This window comes from Cervus canadensis, chromosome 19 (assembly GCF_019320065.1).
Source record: "Cervus canadensis isolate Bull #8, Minnesota chromosome 19, ASM1932006v1, whole genome shotgun sequence".
Lineage (NCBI taxonomy): Eukaryota > Metazoa > Chordata > Mammalia > Artiodactyla > Cervidae > Cervus > Cervus canadensis.
The window spans coordinates 39,076,879-39,094,296 of record NC_057404.1 but is presented as its reverse complement, the minus strand read 5'-3'; the positions used below and the strand labels follow the sequence as shown (position 1 = coordinate 39,094,296).

Sequence of the window (17,418 nt, the reverse complement as noted above, 5' to 3'; positions counted from 1 at the left end):
ACTTGGTGACTAAACAAGAACAACCGTCCTGTTAAAGCACACCCCATCATCTAGCTTTGCCTCACTTTCAGCATGTATTGTGCTTACTTTTATGCATTATTATGCATGTATTTCTTATCTTGCCCATATTCAACTAAAAACTCCTTGAGGACAGGGACTATTTCTTCAATTCTGAATCCTTCAATCCTTAGTAACTCGTAGTGTAACCAAAGTGGATTCTTCATTGCTATTTATGATATTAATCAACTGTATTTCTTTTAAATTAGATACTAAAAACACTTTAATAGCAAAATATTACAGACACAGCAAAATCATGCTCTTTTTGATACAACCGAAGGATATAAATAAACAACATATTTTACAAAACATAGAAACAATGCTACCTACAGAAACACGTCTGGATCTAAAAAAAAACATGAAACTACATCTGGGTGAACATTTATGTCTAACTTCTTACTTTGAAAACTTGACACAATACATTTTAACTTGACATTTGCTTTATCTCATATGATACAAACATTACAAAATACATTAAAAACCTTGTTGAAACATATAAAATGTATCTTTAAGCCTTAGATGTTCAAATAACAGAAGAAGTGTATTCAATCAACAAAGCTGCCCTTTGGACTGCAAGAGCAATGTCATATTATAGCTTTGCCCCACAACATTTTTATTTGGTTTCTTCCTACACTTTCGTCTCCCTTCAAACTTCAGCCTATTAAAGCATTATCAATAAAGATTCTAGAAGGAGTTAGAATATACTTAGGAGCTCTGGATGATGGTATCTTATCTCCCAATTTCAACCCCCTTAATCTGGCTTGAAAATGCTGTGTAACGAACACATCATTACACTCCGTGTGTGGATTAGTGTTGCTCCCTCAGTAGGCAAAAGAAGTTGCCCTTGAATAAGGTGTAGGATGCTCCTTGCAGTGCAGGATACATCTTATTCTCTTGGGCCAGTACCTACCACTCACATTTTGGAAGGCATTGTTACAACACACTTTCCTTGAGAAGTCTCTTTCAGGCTGTTTGAGAAGTGTGGGATGAAGATAACTTAGTGCTTACAAGTCCTCTCTTATTGTTACAATAATAATAATCATGATGATTATTATTAAACTAAAAATTACCTATGACTTTATCACTCTTCCTCTATTTGTTTTCTCATTCTTTATAAAATTTCCCCCAAAATGACTAAAAGAGGTGATTTTTTAAGATTGTACCTCCTGTTATCTTTATCATTCTGCCTCATAGCCCACAGGAGATTTAGTTCTCACAGGTTTATCATTAGAAGGGAAAACAGGACCCAGTAGATATCTGAGCTGTTTACAAAGAGAAAATAAATATTACAAATATTTTCCATTTATGTTTTGGAAATTGCTTTGTTTTTTGTATAAATGAGGGAAAAATTAAACAAAACAAAACACTGCCTTCCCACCAATCTTGGACGTTTGCTAGTCCAATATACCTTCTGAAGAAGCAGTCTTAAGCTTCAGGCTACATATACAGCCATTTCCCTCCTGGTTAATAGCACAATCTGGAACTCAGATGAGCTGACTATGTTGCAGAGTGGGACTAATGTCAACCAGCTTGGGGACAGCAATGAGAGAATACAGAACCATCTCCTACTGCGTGTTCTAAGACCCAGCACGCCTGGTTGCAGTGGTCTGTCCATTCCCATCAGAACGAGGATGCTTCAGTATTCTCAAGGAGATGGAAAGATCCTGAAGGGCAGGGCAGCAGTTTTCCACGAGTCAGCAAATGTGGTGTCTTCTGGACGGTCCAAATCTGCCTCTGCTTTTGATTTGTTTCTACAGAAAAACCCTCAGTCAGTTTTCATGTGAAGTGTGCCGTGGATCCCAGCAATGGGGGCATTCCACCCTGCTCCTGAGTCAGGGTCTCCCTCACCGAGGGAGATCCATCTATTGAAAGATGAATGACCGAGATCGGACTGTGCCATCCCCTTGATCGAGCTGTTTTCTTATTTGAGACTGTAAGAAAGCACACCCACCTGTATGGACTATGAGCAACTTTAGGATAACAAACTTTGGCTTTTAACAAATGTTAAATACGAAATCCTGACTGGTAGGAAAACTATGCAACAACAAGTAATTATCATGTCCCCACTTCCCCAAGTTTTATTCTTGTTTTCTGTTTTTTTCTCAGGAGAAATACTATAAAGTGGTTGCTAAAACATGCACAAACTGGGAACTGGCCTAGCACTTTTAGTAACAGCGACACTATTTAATGAATCAAAATGAAGATATAAATCTAAATTTATTGATATGGAAAAATGTTCATGATATATTAAGTGAAGTGAGCAGATAACACTACAGAATGATCAAATTTTGTTTTAAATGTTTATATGCAAAGGGAGAAATCTGAAATGTTCATTTGCTGTTTTTATTTTAAATTTTCTACAATGATTATGTGTCACTTTCAAATTTATGAAACAGAAACAATAAAAAATAATTCCTATTCAAGCAAAGACTTCATATGGCAAAGTATTTCTCCACTGAATATCAAATACATTGGAACTATCTCAAAAGGAGGGCTATAGTTCTTTGGATCTAAAACTGAAAAGACAACCAAAAGCAAAAATCCCATTGTTTAGAAAGGACTATTTAGTAAGATTCTAAATATAAACTAATTTCCTTTTGAAAATTGGAGATTACTGTCTATAGTTGAAAACACCAAGGGATTCAAAAGATGGTATTTATATGAAATTTGAGAAAGCTTTGACAAGTTCTTGGTTAACAACTCACTAACTTGCACACACACACATGCACAAAAATTGCATGAGACTAGTATGTTTTTAGAAGCACTTTGTCTTCCTCCCAGGAGGTATATGGAAAGCAGATAAATTAAAATACCTTTTGTCCTTGACCTGCACAAAGTAATGATTATACAGGACACTAAGCTAAGTCTTTCTGGCAAGTCCACCTTCTCTGACAATATAAAAGGACTTTTTACCATAGAGTTATGTCAGCGTCCCTCTATCTGTCCTTCTGGTACCACACGTCCTCCTCCAGGCCAACTTGGACCACCCACACACTAACAGGAAGTCTGATAGATATCAGACGTCTGATAGACACTAGGCTAGGCTCTGACGATGAGACCCCAGTGCAGCCTCATTCTTCTGCCTTTACTCCTTTCTTCAACACTTCCATGTTCAAGAAGAATGAACAGACTCTTCCACAAGCCTGCATGTTGACTTCTCATTGGTTTTCAGGGGTTCCCTGACTCTTCCAATAGAAATAAGTTTGAAATCATCAACATGTAATTTGTGAGTACTATAGACACGAATAACTCACCAACTTCCAGCGTAATATCTTGATCCACTCATCAGCTTCTACTCCTGTCTTTGCACAGAGGTAAAATGTCCTGAATGGAAATACTAAGCTGATAAGACAAAAGAAAGAATGTAAGATATTCTAGACAGTTGAACATCTATTAGTTGAGCACTCATTAAAGTATTCCTAGCGGAAAAAGAATTGACATCTAACCTGGGTAAAAACCTCAGGAGTTGGTATATATAGAGCTAGTCCTGCTGGCAAACTGCAGAAATGTTGAGGATGTTGTAGATTCACATTATTATTTTTACAGGCAGATTTGTATATTTTAATAAGTGCAAAGGGTGGGATGGGGTGGGGAAGAGGTCCAGGGCAAACCCATATCCTTTTATTGTTCATGATCTAGGCTGAATACACACATGTGTTTATTCCACTGATTTGTTAAATGATTCAGAACTTGTGCTACGATTCAAAGAACAAGCAACACAAATAAAAGAGTTTGCTGAAGGAATTCAATTGTGTTAGCTGGCTGCAACAAGGAAGACAGTGGCCTCTGTGGATGAAGGCGGTTTTAACTTTTCAGAGCAGGCAAAGGAGACAATAAATCTCTTCAACTATTCACTTTGCCTCCTTCTTGCCATGAGTTAATATTTGCTGAAGGGAAGACAAACTTGCCTACTGGCATGAAAGACTGTTCTAGGAATAGGATTAACTCCTCCTTTGACTGTGTCTTGGGTTATAGAGTCAAAATCATTTGACTTATGGACTTCCCTGGTGGTCCGGTGGTTAAAACTCCCAGCTCCCATGCAGGGGGGCCCAGGTTCAATCCCACATGCTGCAACTAAGAGTTAGAACACTGCAGCTAAAAGATCCCACATGCCACAAATAAGACCTGATACAGTCTAATTAATTAATTAGCTTAAAAAAATCATCTGATTTGTATCTTGCCCGTACTTCCTGTCCTAACAGTTGAGACACAAAACTCTAAAAAAAGCTTTTTGTTCTTTTCATGAAAAAAGAAAAAGAAAGCCTTGAACTGAAACCATAGTGTTTCTACACCCTAAAACCAAAGTGATGTATCTTGTCTACACCAGTAAATAATATTGAATAGACAAGAGGTAAGTCTCTGTGTATGAAAGGTAAACCTTGATGTGAAGTCTGATTGGGCAATTAGACAGAGGGGAAGTTTGGGAGGGGGTGTGATATTGTGCACACACTGAACAAAACTGATTGCTGAAATTGTCATTGTTTGGTACTCCTTGTGAGAAACATGATTAATTGCCTGTTAATACAGATCATTTTTCCTTTCTTCTTGCTAACAGAACCCCGGGCAATAAATTACGATTAGTTGGAGCCAATTATAAGCATGTGTGCATGCTCAATCACTCAGTCGTGTCCGACTCTTTGTGACCCCATGGACTGCAGCCTGCCGGGCTCCTCTGTCCATGGGATTCTCCAGGCAGGAATACTGGAAAGCGTTGCTGTGCCCTCCTCCAGGGAATCGTCCCCACCCAGGAATTGAACCCGTGTCTCCGGCATTGGCAGGCAGTCTTTACCACTTGAGCCACCTGGGAAGCCCAATCATGATCATACTAATACCCTTTTCTAGCTTCCCTTCCTGCTGCCGATGGCCATGGAACACAGTCTTCGCCAATGAGATAGGAGGGAAAATCTGATAGAAGAGTTTCTGAGGAAATATCTGCTTTCCTGATAAAATGGGCAGACCTGGCTTATCCCAGCCCAACATCTTTTTTCATGGCTTACATGAAAATATGAGAACTATAGCTGGACTAGCTCTCTTGGACCCTGAAGTAGTGAGCATGAGGAAAAGACCAAAAGAACTCTATAGATATTGGACATGACCTTGTCAATGTAGCTGCCTGCCTCCCAATTGCTTGTTATAAGAGAAATATAAACCCCTGTTAGTGTGTATGGAAACTTTATGTGAATTTAAGAAAGATTTCCATCATTGGCTGATACTATCCAATCATTAATTAACAATAGTTGAGGTTAATTTTCTTAGGTGGAACAATGATATTGTTCTATAGGTGATATTTTTATTCTTAGTAGATACAAATTTAAATATTCACAGGGAAAGTGCCATGATGTCTGCAACTTACTTTCAATTGGTTCAACAAAAGAAAGTGAATAGATAGAGATAAAGCAAATATGCAAAATGTTAATGATTGATGCATCTAGGTGAAGGGTATATGGGTATATAAGTTTCAACTTTTTTTATTCTTTTTTTTCAAACTTTGTGTTTTGTATTGGAATATAGCTGATTAGCAATTTTATAATAGTTTCAGATGAAGAGCAAAGAGACTCAGTCATACATGTACATATATCCATTCTCCCCCAAACCCCTCTCCGATCCAGGCTGGCACATAACACTGAGCAGCGGTCCATGTAAGTCTTTCAAATTTTATATGTTTAAAAACTTTAAAATAATTGTTTGTGGGAAATAAAACACTTTTTTCTCAAGACACTTTACTCCTCCCAGTTAGAAAATTATCATGTTACACTGACTGTGTTAGAATAAAACACTTTTGTGCCATCTGCAAGAATTGTCATAATTACACAAATCACTCATTCTTGGAGTCAACAAAATTATAATTAAAATTAAATAAAACATCTCAAAGGAATGAAAACTGCCTAACGTGTGATTGGCATCCTGTCATGGGCATCATACTTGTTGCAGTGTACAACATAAAGAATCAAACCCAGCAGAACTGCTTATTTGTTTATACCACTTTAAATGAGTATAGAGCTTCCATGTGGCTCAGTAGTAAAGAATGTGCCTGCCAATGCAGGAGATGTGGGTTTGATCCCTGGGTTGGGAAGATCCCCTGGAGAAGGGAATGGCAACCCCCTCCAGTATTCTTGCTTGGGAAATCCCATGGAGAGAGGAGTCTGCTGGGTACAATCCATGGGGTTACAAAAGAGTCAGATACGAGTTGGTGATTTTCCCAACCCAGGGATCGAACCCCCGTCTCTTATGTCTCCTGCATGGCAGGGAGATTCTTTACCACTGTACCACCTGGGAAGCCCAACTTAGAGACTAAACAACAACAAACAAGATTTTATGTCACATTCAGCTGAAAGGACTCCTAATATGCATGTACCGCCTCAGATCAAAACATCTGTATACATTAGACATACAATTTTTTATTCTGCTAAAGTAAGTGTCTGGCAAGAAGATTAAAAAAAAAATTTCCTCTCTAAAACAACTTACCAGAAGCAGTTTACCCTTTCCTGTGAATAATCAAATTGTACAGCTGAACATTCAGTCAAATCTAGGATCCGAATTGGTTCTGGTGACTTAAAACAAAAGGACAAACTAAGTCATCATAAAACACACACACACACACATCTGTTCATCACTTATTCCCCAAACAAGTTTCCACTATGGGTGACTGTTAACTTTACTTCCACTACAGGAATTGATAATAGAAAAACTTCCTAAGGGAAGCCATATGCTTGTCTGGGGATTGGCTTTTCATGAAATTGGACATTAGGAAGATACTTTCATTGTCAATTCAAATTTGGTGGAGATGGATTTTTAACACATAGAAGGGAGTCATATTTTTCTCCCATGTTTTTAGACATCCACTTTCTCAAAAATTTTGTGTAGGAAAAATGAGAAGAGATGAAATAATTTTAAATTTGCTTAAGGAGTTAGACCTAATAAATGGACATATTTTTAATAGAGGAGAATGCTGCTGCAGAGACAGTCCACCCAGCATGGTAAGAGAACAATCCCACCACTCTAAACATAGGGGGTGGCATGCCCCAGAGAGCTAGAGGTTAGCCAGACTGAGAACAGTGTCTGCTATACAGGTCTCATTTACGCAAGAAAGCTCTGCTCATATCAGGAATCAAGAACTCCGGTCATTTATAGATGTTTCCTATAAATTTCAGGGATTTTAAAGGCAGATATTCCTTTCGTTTAGAGAGCTCATTTTTAAAGGGAAAATAAATGATCATGTTTCTTACCATCTGGTCTTTGAAGTATTTCAGTTCATTCCTGTGCAAAGTAAACCACCGCGTTTTCCAGGTCTGAAAAAAAAAAAAAATGAAACATGTAGGCTTTGCATACACGACTAAAATATTTGGACTGGATAATTTCCTTTTGTGGTAAAAGTACCTAAAAGATTAGATACAATGAAATATTCTTGTGGTGTTATTTCTGAGAAAAAAAACTTTCAAAGTGAACCTTAAAATTTTAAAGTTTAAACAATTAAAATGATTCCATGCCTTAAGCTCATAACAGAGGCAAAGATATCATTAACATTTGTAAGCAAGTAAAAAGAAATAACCTATTATAAATATTCAAGGTGATTTGCATTACAATAAAGCACTAAAATTTCCATCTTAATAAGACTTAATAATCTTAATAAAACTATGGTAAGAATAGATACAATTTTTGAGCATCTATTGAAAACTTCATACTATTCTTGGAGGTTTATATACATTATAGACAGTCCTCATTCAATGCCAAATATTATTATTTTTGTTTTACAAACAAACAAACAGGTTTAGGAACCTCAAACCACATGCTATTCTAAACCTTGCCTAGAAATTCCAGGGCATTGGCGGAAAAATGTTACCCACTGTCTCCTTTTTTTTTTTTTTTTTGGTCTCTTTCTTCTGTACTAACTGAATGCTCATCATCTTTGGTGGCAATGTTCCCAATTAAATGAAGTAACAATGGATTTAAAAATAATGCTATGAACATGAATACTTTCTCTTCCCAGGAATAATCCACTTGAGTCGGGACAAAATAACTAAATATTTAGGTTAAATTCAAGCAGGCCAGTGCCCTTGAGAGATTTAGTGCCCTGACACTTTAAATGAGAAAGAACAGACATTCCATGAAGGTCTTCTAAGCCCATGAATATGAAATTGAGTAACTTTAAAGGTACAGACACATAGACAGGAAACAGTTGGACACCTCCCAACTAGTAAAGTTCTAAGTTTTGTTTTCTTCAGGATTTTATAAGATAGTTACATTAGTACCATTGAGATGGTTGGATTTTTTTTTTTTTTCTTTGTCTACTGTTAGGTAAACATTTCATAAAATTTTGACTTTTTTTTACTAAAAAAAAATCTTAAAAAGCAAAGGTATGTACTAGACATGGAACTCTGCTCAATGTTATATGACAGCCTGGATGGGAGGGGAGTTTGGGGGAGAATGGATACATGTATATGAATGGTTGAGTTCCTTCACTGTTCACCTGAGGCAACCATAACATTGTTAATTGGCTATATCCCAATATAAAATTAAAGGTTTAAAAAATGATTAAGATGGTAAAAAATTACTGCATTAAAAAAAAAAGATATGTGCTAGAGTTAATTTGCTACTTTAATCCTCAATTATTGCATCAAAAGGATTTCAAGTTTTGAGTATTATTGTTAGGTAGGCTATTTTCATACATGTCACTTTGCCAAAGAATAGTCAAGATATTTTATAGAATTTTGACTAACATTAGCCATCAAGATGAGCTCTGTAAATGTTATAACTGGGTCAAAATGAGTAGGCAGTTCTGCTTTTTAAAAGTCGAAATGAGGACTGAGCCCCCAGGATGCGTTCTCTCTCTTTGTGGCTGATGCTGGAGGCCAGCGCTTCCTTACCTTGACCAGACCACCCTGTTTGGTGAGGTAACCTTCTTTGGTGCCCAGCTGAAAGAGAAAGAAACACTCGAGTGAAGCCCAGAACTATCACAACTTGAATTGTGTCTATTTCTGTCCTATTTTAAAATGAAACAAGAATTTGCCTTTGATCTGTAAGTAATTGCCTTTCCTTCTTCATCGAGGCACTTGAAAATCCTTCCCATGTGGTGGAGACTGTTTTCAGACCAGATTGTCCGGTGTGATTTTGCAGCAACAGACAGCAGTGCACAGACTCTCCTCTAACGTGAGTTAGCACTTTGCAGTCAACCAGGTTATGTAAGTTATGCCACTTATAACAGCCTGCATTGGGCAAAGGGCATCTGTGCATCCCAGCTGCTCGGATTGTTGCTGGGGTGTTATGTTCATAGACATGGCCACACACACTGCCATAAGGTCAATATGTGGGCAACTTTGGATAAAGCAAAGAAGAGGGATTTCTGCACTTCCCAGAGTCTGTATTCTGCTAAACTGCTTTGTGAATTAGAAATCGCATTTTCTACAATTTATCATATAATTCTCCAACCCCACCCCATTGTTTTTTCACAGACTATCTCTTGAGACCTATATTCCATGGGATAGACTCTCAAGATTGCATATCTATTTAGACTTGATTCATCCAGAAGGGATTTAAAGTGAGAATGAGTCATTTCTTTTATCTCACCCATTGATAATTCAACAGTAACAATATGACACATAACTGGCACCTATGAAGTATAAGGAACGGTAGGGAAGAGTATGAATAGCAATTTGCATAAAACCAGGACCCTCAGGTGAAAAAATTTCAAAATTCATACATTCCTGAAGAAATTAGATTTGTGGTAGGCTATTTTGTTCTATAATATCATAATACATCTTCTATTAGTAAGAAAAAAATGAATAAAAACTGGGAAATGATTTGGTTGATGTCAATGTTTTTTTCATGGGAGTTTCCACAGTATTTGTTCCTGAGATGAATTCTCCCTACCAAATAAAAAGAGGAACAGCAACCATCAAAATAAAGATTTAAAGCCAGAAATAACATATGACTATGACCACTTCCTTTAAAATTCTTAGGGCATTGAAACAACAATGAGATTCCCAGGTATTCATTTAAATAATGTTTAATAACATTGGTGAATTTGATATTGAATAATTAATTTGATTCATTTTGACATTAAAAGAAATTGAACTGGCTGAGTTGAGTTTGGATATTATATTATGGAAACAGAAAAAATTACCATTTTGGATTACTGAGTCTACAGAGGCAAAATAAAATAAAGGTAAGTTATTTTGTAGAAGATACTGATAGAATTGAAATCGCACTAAGGAATCATGCTACTGACTCCATCTTACCTCCATCCAAACAACATATGATGAATCTAATATTTTTCTAAGGTTTTGATAGATAAGTGGAAGACTGTGGAGAAAAGGGCTGAGAATACCAATTTTATTCATGGTCTCAGGAGGTAAGAATGGAAATATCTATAGAGCAGCAGATTTAGTTTTTAAATCTCCTCATCTAGAAGAAGAGAGTTAATAGCCCCAAATTGGAAACAACCTAAATATTTTAAAATTAAAGCATTAGCCTGTCTATCATCCTTTCTATCTGCCTGTCTTGTGTGTGCTCATGCCCGTCATGTCCAACTCTTTGCAGCCCTATGGACTGTAGCCCTCCAGGCTCCTCTGTCCATGGAACTTTCCAGGCAAGAATACTGGGGTGGGTAGCCTTTTCCTACTCTGGGGAATCTTCTCTGATTTAGGGAACGAACCAGCATCTCTTGTGTCTTCTGCATTGTCAGGCAGGTTCTTTACCATTAGCACCACCTGGGAAGCCCCGCCTGCCTTAATTTTAGTCAAAAGCCGTCAGGTGGGATAAACTGAGGAAGTGTTTCAGAATGAAGACTACTCAAGAGGCAGGACAGATAAAGGCAACTTGTGATTTTGGATTGCATCCTTTTGCTCTAAGGAGCCTTACTAAGAAAACTGATGACTGATGCCTAGATGAGATCTGTGGATGGGAGTGTGGTGCTGCATCAATGTTAATTTCCTGATTTGAATGTCTCTGGGTGGTTCTGCAGCAAATGTCCTATTAGAATCTGGGTTTTTCTTCTTCTGTTGATGATTGTCATGATCCCCCTAATACAGTACAAGTTCAGTGAGGGCAGGGCATTTGCCTAATTTATTGCCAACCCTCCAGTGCTTAAAACAGTCCTTGGTGCATTGTAGACACTTTTTAAAAAAAAGTTTTCTAAACAAATGAATTAATTAAATTCATCCTATCTCAGAAGCCCAATCCTATGTTGTGTATGAAATATATAAACAATCATTTCCCCAAATGCAGTTGCCAAAGGATGGTAAACAGTTTTACAGAAGCATCTACATTTTTGGGCAATAGGACACCTATTTTCATTTTCACTTCAAGCAAGAGGTTCTTTTTCCTGTAAATAGTCTATACTTATTTACACTGCCAGAGCCTGTGCAAGAAGGGCATCTCCACAAGAGAAGGCAGAAGCCCAGAAGCTTGTGCAAGAAGGGTATCTCCACAAGAGAAGGCAGAAGCCCAGAAGCCCTCAATCAAAGCTGTGAACACCTGTGTTCAGCCAGCGGCGACAGCCCTGATAAGACGGTAACTGTTCCCCAGCTGGCTGGTCCATCCATTCTGTAGTGAGGAGTACTGTGACACAAGAATCCACTAGAAAACCTTTTTAGTTTTCTGTCCATATCAATGCACAAGAAATATCATGGACTCCTCATTATACAGTATGAGTGAAGACATTTTCAACTTATCCACTCACCATTGTTTCATTGTTTTTAATTAGTTAATTTTGGCCTTGTCCCTGGCTTGCAGAATCTTAGTTTCTTGATCAGAGACTGAACCCAGCCTGGGCAGTGAAAACGGCTGAGTCCTAACTACTGAACCCCCAAGCTGCTGGACCCCCCAGGGAATTCCACCCTTGTTTTTAAAATGCCGTTATGCAGAACCTTCTGCACATGTTCATTGCTGGATCCTTGGGCAGGTGAATCCATCTGACGCCTGGAGTGGGCAAAGGCAAGCAATAAAGCTTGCAGAGGCTGTTTCCACCTAAGTATGCCTGTGTCTCATGCTTGCACCAATTCCACAAGTTCAGTCTTATCCGCATTCTACTATCGAAAAAGGACGCACGCAGTAGGGCCTGGTTTGATCGACCTTAAGTGGAGATCTTTAGGCGACGGTAACAGAGAAGAATGTAAAGTAAAACTGAGAATACAAATGAAAATGATGGTGAAGTGATGGGTAGGATGGTAAAGAGGAAGGACAGGAAGAGTATAGTCGACCGGAAAACAAAGGCTTGGTTAGATCTTGATGTGTTCTCTGGTCTCTTTTGACTTGAGACTATTTACTGTCTTGCGTTCCTAAGTTTCTCTAGTTCAGAGGTCTTCTACTTCCCTCTGTAACAAAGCTAAAACATCATCCTCAGCCAATTTCCAGGATTTTTATTTTTGAGTGGACGTAGCATAGTAACAGTGTAATGTGTCGTGAACCTGATTAGCCTACAAAGCTACTGATTATGATTCCAGTCCCGGGCAAAGTCCCAGGCTCCTGGGAAGGACGGACTCTGTGCAGGTAGCCAGCCTCCTGTCCGATGATTCCAGGAGAAAGGTGAGCAGAGCAAGGACAGAGGACGGGGGTGTTAGAGGAAGCTAGAAGGGGTCAAAAAGGCTTCCTGGAAGAGACTGATCCCAGATGCAAGGCTCCAAGGATGAGGGAACAGTAGAGACATTGGCAGGGTTTCAGATGCAGGAAGGAGAGGAGGAGCATTCAGAAACGCGGGGTCCTCCAGCGTGAATGTGGGAGAGGCATAAGGTCAGGCCAGGGAGGGGAGCAGGATCCAGGCGGATAAAGACAGTGGGCATCCGCCAAAAGCTGTTAAGCTGGAAGTCACGGTAAATCTGCTTCTCAGGAGAGATGTCTCTGGTGGCAGGGTAGAAAAAAAAAGTATGGCCGCAGAGACAAAAAGGTCATGCATGTTTTCATTTAATCTGTAGTGAAATATCTTCAAGTATAATGATTGCTATCTAGAACTAGCGCTTGACATTTCACTTAGGTGTGATCCTCTTTATCATGAGGACACAGCCAGGTACCTTATAGGAGAGCATGCAGCCAGTGAGAAAGGAAAAGAATCAGGGTGCCCTGGGCACAACGAAGGGAAGAAGGTGCTGGAGAGGAATCTTTGCAGGGTCACAGCTCACAGAACAAACGTCAGTGGACTCCAAGGAGAGCAATGAAAGCCCCCGTTGCTGAGTGAACAGTGGTTCACACGCTGCAAAGGAGTCCAGTTGTCTTCTGTCTGGACCCCTCATTCAGTGAAGGAAAAACATAAATAATAAAAAAGCCAGGGAAAAAAATAATATCCTGAGAATTTATAGTAAAGACAGAGAATCTTTTTCTTTCAGAGAAAGTTGAAATGTAAAATAACTTTTTTTTTAAATTTAATGAATTTGTAGAATAACCGTTTAGACAACTGTGTGACCATAAACATCTTTGGCACATTCTACCATGAACTTGTTTGGTGAAGTAAGGACAGGATTTAAGTGCCATTTCTGAAGTCTTTAAAATCCTATCACTATCGCATAGTAATTTTTTTTTTTTTTTTTACAATTTACGCTGGACCAGATGAGCCACAGGCTTAGAACTTTACGTTCCTTTTCTAGTTTTATATCCCAAGGTAGAATTTTATGTGAACAGATGTACTGTAAAATGTGTGTAACTTATTGCACGTTCTTGCTTTTAGACAGTGAGCCCGGTGGGCAGATAGATGGCCACTTACAGAAGGGGCAGTGGGCACCAGGTCGTTTTCTGTTCTTCCCGTCTGCATTGCTGTGTGAACCCGGACGGATTCATAAATGGACGGTTCTTCCACTTTTTTGGGATAGGGGTGTTTCAGAACAATCAGAGTGCCTGAATGTAGACAAAAAAAAAAAGTCAAATATAAGTCCCAGAAAGGAGTCCAAATGCTAACACCAGATCACTGTGCCTGGATCATAAAGTTTCTTGTTTTTCATGGATTCACTGACTCATTGTCTCAACATTTATCAAGTACAAACTACATTCCAGGCTCTTAAACTGGACACTGGAGATATAAAGTGTTGTGAGATAATTTCTGCCCTCCTAGTCTGGGACAGAATTAGCCATGAATACAGTCATTTAACTGAACAGGGTGATGAGACCACTGTCGGCAGTGTGAGCCAAACATGCTGGCTATGCATGTGGTAACTCTGCTTTCTAGGAGAGATGTCTGTAGGTGGCAGGGTATAAAAAGTACCGCAAAGGCAAAAAGATCATGCATGAGAAGTGCAGTTCTATGCAATGCTTTAGAAATGTTTTCCTAGGAGAGGCAGACACCATTAGCCTCCATTAGACCTTAGCAATAACTATTGGTTTTCCAGGTGGGTTTACAAAAGTTGTGCAAACAAAACCATATAATGTACCAGGTATAGGAGGATTTATTCCACTGTTCTACTTTGTACTATTTTCAGAACAACTTGTAACAAACCCGTGAACCTAAAAAATATGAGCTCATAGCATTTTCCCTACTGTCTCCTACCACCCCATTGACAGCTGAAGGAAAAGAAGGCTCTGCTTTTCTTTGGTGGATATGAAGTGAATAGGCTGAGGCCACTGTGTAATTACCTTCACTTCCAAGTGAAGGAGGTGGTTCAGGCAGAAAAAGCCCACCCCACCCCCGGCTTGGGTGGGCCAGGTACTGGGGGTTGAGAGCTTTCAACTCAACACTGATATTTCCCCCTTCTGCCTCCTTCCCTTCCCCTGATCAATCAATCAATCAGAAACTAGAAAGTGACTACAAAAAGAGTAAGTTAAGGGTTTTCTCCCCTTTGCTCTGGTTTCTTGTTTTTTTTTTTTTTTTTTAATTTTTTTTATTTCACTTGGGTCTTTCATTTGGAAGGTCCAGGATTATACCAGACACTGGGGGAGATGCAAAGATTTCAGTAGTTGATTCAACACATATTTCCTGAGCTCTCCTGAGTGCCAGGCATTTGTCTAGATCCAGGGGATATACCAGCAGACCAAGGAGATGTAGCATTCACTCTCATGGCTGCAAAGACAGGAACATTTTGGAAAAAAAAGAAAAGATAGGTGAGAGAATTGTTATGAAAACCCTAACAAAGCAAAGTGAAGGAATGAATAGTGAAAAGAGAAAGGGGTCTGGGTAGTGTGACATTTATATCAGGTCAGGGAAATCTTTGGTGGGGTGACAGAAAGCCCATAGAAAGTATAGACTTTGAATTGGAGTAAAAAAGAGGCAATGAGGAAAGGAAAATACCTCCTCTGCAGTTTAAAAAAAGACCTGTAATAATAATGATAAACCCACAAACAAAGCAAAATCTTTCTGTGAGGTTTGAGTATAGACAATGAACTGACTGCAAAAACGAACAGTGCCTTCTGACACGGGGCCCAGTAACGCCCTGCTGGAAAGTGAAAAGGGGCATTGCGGAAAAGGGGCTCTCATCTTGGCCCCCAAACCGTGGCCTGCTCCTCGCTCTGTACCCAACTCATCTCAGGAGCACTGGGATCACAGTGAAAAGTGGCTTTTGCTGTTCTCAGAAGGCCCAGTCCTGCTCTGGCACACGGCCTGCACCCGCTTTTGTTGAAGCGATTCTTTCATGAGGACAGATCCAGTCATATTGGGACCAGGGGCCGCTTACAGGCTTATAGTCATAATGAAAACTGCAACACCTAAACCAAGAGCAGCCGTTGTGCGGGCCCAGGGGCCGTATGGATGCAGCTGCGACAGGGCAGATGCTTGGTGAATTTGGGACCAGTTTCTCAGTGACCTACGCGAGAGAAGCACTTTCTGGCAGCCACCCTGGCTTTGTGGAAAGAGCCACCGTGGCCACTCAGCCCCTGTACCTTTGGACATTCTACTCCAAGCATCTCTTTCTTCCTCTGACAAGTGGGAATGATTACCCTTTCTTCATGAAGCTGTTTTAAGCATCAAATAAAGAAGGGCTTGTGAAAGGATTATAAAAATGTTAGATGTTGTTACGTTCTGATATATTTTTAAATTCTTAAGTGAAATGCCAGTGAGCGCCATCTTTGCAAACATGGATTTTAAAATTAGGTAAAAAAGACCTAAATGTAACTATGTGCTAAGAATAACAATGGCAGCAGTCTGGATAGTCACTGACTATAGCACTCAGACAGACAAGTGCCTCTTAACACTTCCGTCTAACAGTGGAGAAGAAGACCGGAGCTCAGGGCTCAATGCAGCTCACAAATTTGAAAAAAAAAAAAAGTGAAATCTTGTGCCTCATCTTGAAGTGAAGTGAAGTGTTAGCCACTCAGTTGTATCCGACTTTTTGCAACCCCAGGGACTGTAGACTGCCAAACTCCTCTGTCCATGGGATTTTCCAGACAAGAATACTGGAGTGGGTTGCCATTCAAATTCAGAGTTGATGCTAAATTATCATCCTATTCATATGCTTAATTTGAAAACAATATTTTAAATGATGCCCTAGAAAGATGCCCCTGGTCAATCCTCTGTCCTTTTGCATAGAACCAAGCATCACCCAGGTATATACTTGCCTATACTAGTCTCCTATAATGTTAAAGCTGAAACTCCAATACTTTGGCCACCTGATGCGAAGAGCTGACTCATTTGAAAAGACCCTGATGCTGGGAAAGATTGAGGGCAGGAGGAGAAGGGGATGACAGAGGATGAGATGGTTAGATAGCATCACTGACACAATGGACATGGGTTTGGGTGGACTCCAGGAGTTGGTGATGGACAGGGAGGCCTGGCGTGCTGCAGTTCATGGGGTCGCAAAGAGTCGGACACGACTGAGCGATTGAACTGAACTGAACTGAAGTGATTGCTGCTGTAACAAATCATCACAAACACAGTGACGTAACTTGATCAGATTATCCTACAGTTCTGGAGGTCAGAAGTCTGAAGTGGCTCTCATGAATCCAAAGGGAAGGTATTGGCAGAACTGCTTTCCTTTCGGAGGCTCTCGGAGACCATCCATTCCCTTGCCTTTTCTGGCTTCTGTAGGCTGCCCGCATTCCCTGATTGGCAGCTCCGTTCCTCCATCTTTAAAGCCAGCAGCAGTGGGTCAGGTCCTTCTCATGCTGCTGTCTCTCTAGGTCTCCTTCCCCTGCTTCCATCTTATAAGGACCATCGCGATCATGGTGGATGCTCCTGGGCAATCCAGGATAAGCTCTGCATCTCCAAGTCAGATAAGCAGTAGCCTTAATTCTATCAGCAAACTTAATTCTTTTTTGCCAGGAACACAGCATTTACACTTCCAGGGAGGGATCTGAACACCTTTGAAGTGGGGAGGGTCATTATTCTGTTTACTGCAGTATCAGTCTCTGGGTGGTAAGCTTAGCCACAGGGGCCCGCTGTGCTGCAGTGTAAAGGTCTCTGGGCCAGGGCTGCTGCCTGAGCCTGCCGCACTCTGATCACTTGGGACCATA

At 39.8% G+C, this 17,418-nt stretch overlaps 1 protein-coding gene across 2 annotated transcripts in view; it reads right to left on the bottom strand.

Annotated features, from left to right (window-relative positions):
- Positions 1–262: 262 nt before the first annotated feature.
- DAPP1 (dual adaptor of phosphotyrosine and 3-phosphoinositides 1) overlaps positions 263–17,418 on the bottom strand; it is a 55,377-nt gene continuing 38,221 nt past the window's right edge. Inside the window, exons 4-9 of one of the 2 annotated variants that reach the window (XM_043438814.1) lie at positions 13,748–13,878; positions 8,922–8,969; positions 7,284–7,346; positions 6,523–6,608; positions 3,312–3,399; positions 263–1,988 (exon numbers count right to left, since the gene is read on the bottom strand). In XM_043438814.1, the coding sequence (XP_043294749.1) occupies positions 1,920–1,988; positions 3,312–3,399; positions 6,523–6,608; positions 7,284–7,346; positions 8,922–8,969; positions 13,748–13,878 (485 nt within the window). In that variant the 3' untranslated portion in view covers positions 263–1,919. The remainder of the gene's footprint in view (positions 1,989–3,311; positions 3,400–6,522; positions 6,609–7,283; positions 7,347–8,921; positions 8,970–13,747; positions 13,879–17,418) is intronic. The other variant, XM_043438815.1, reaches the window with a different exon arrangement.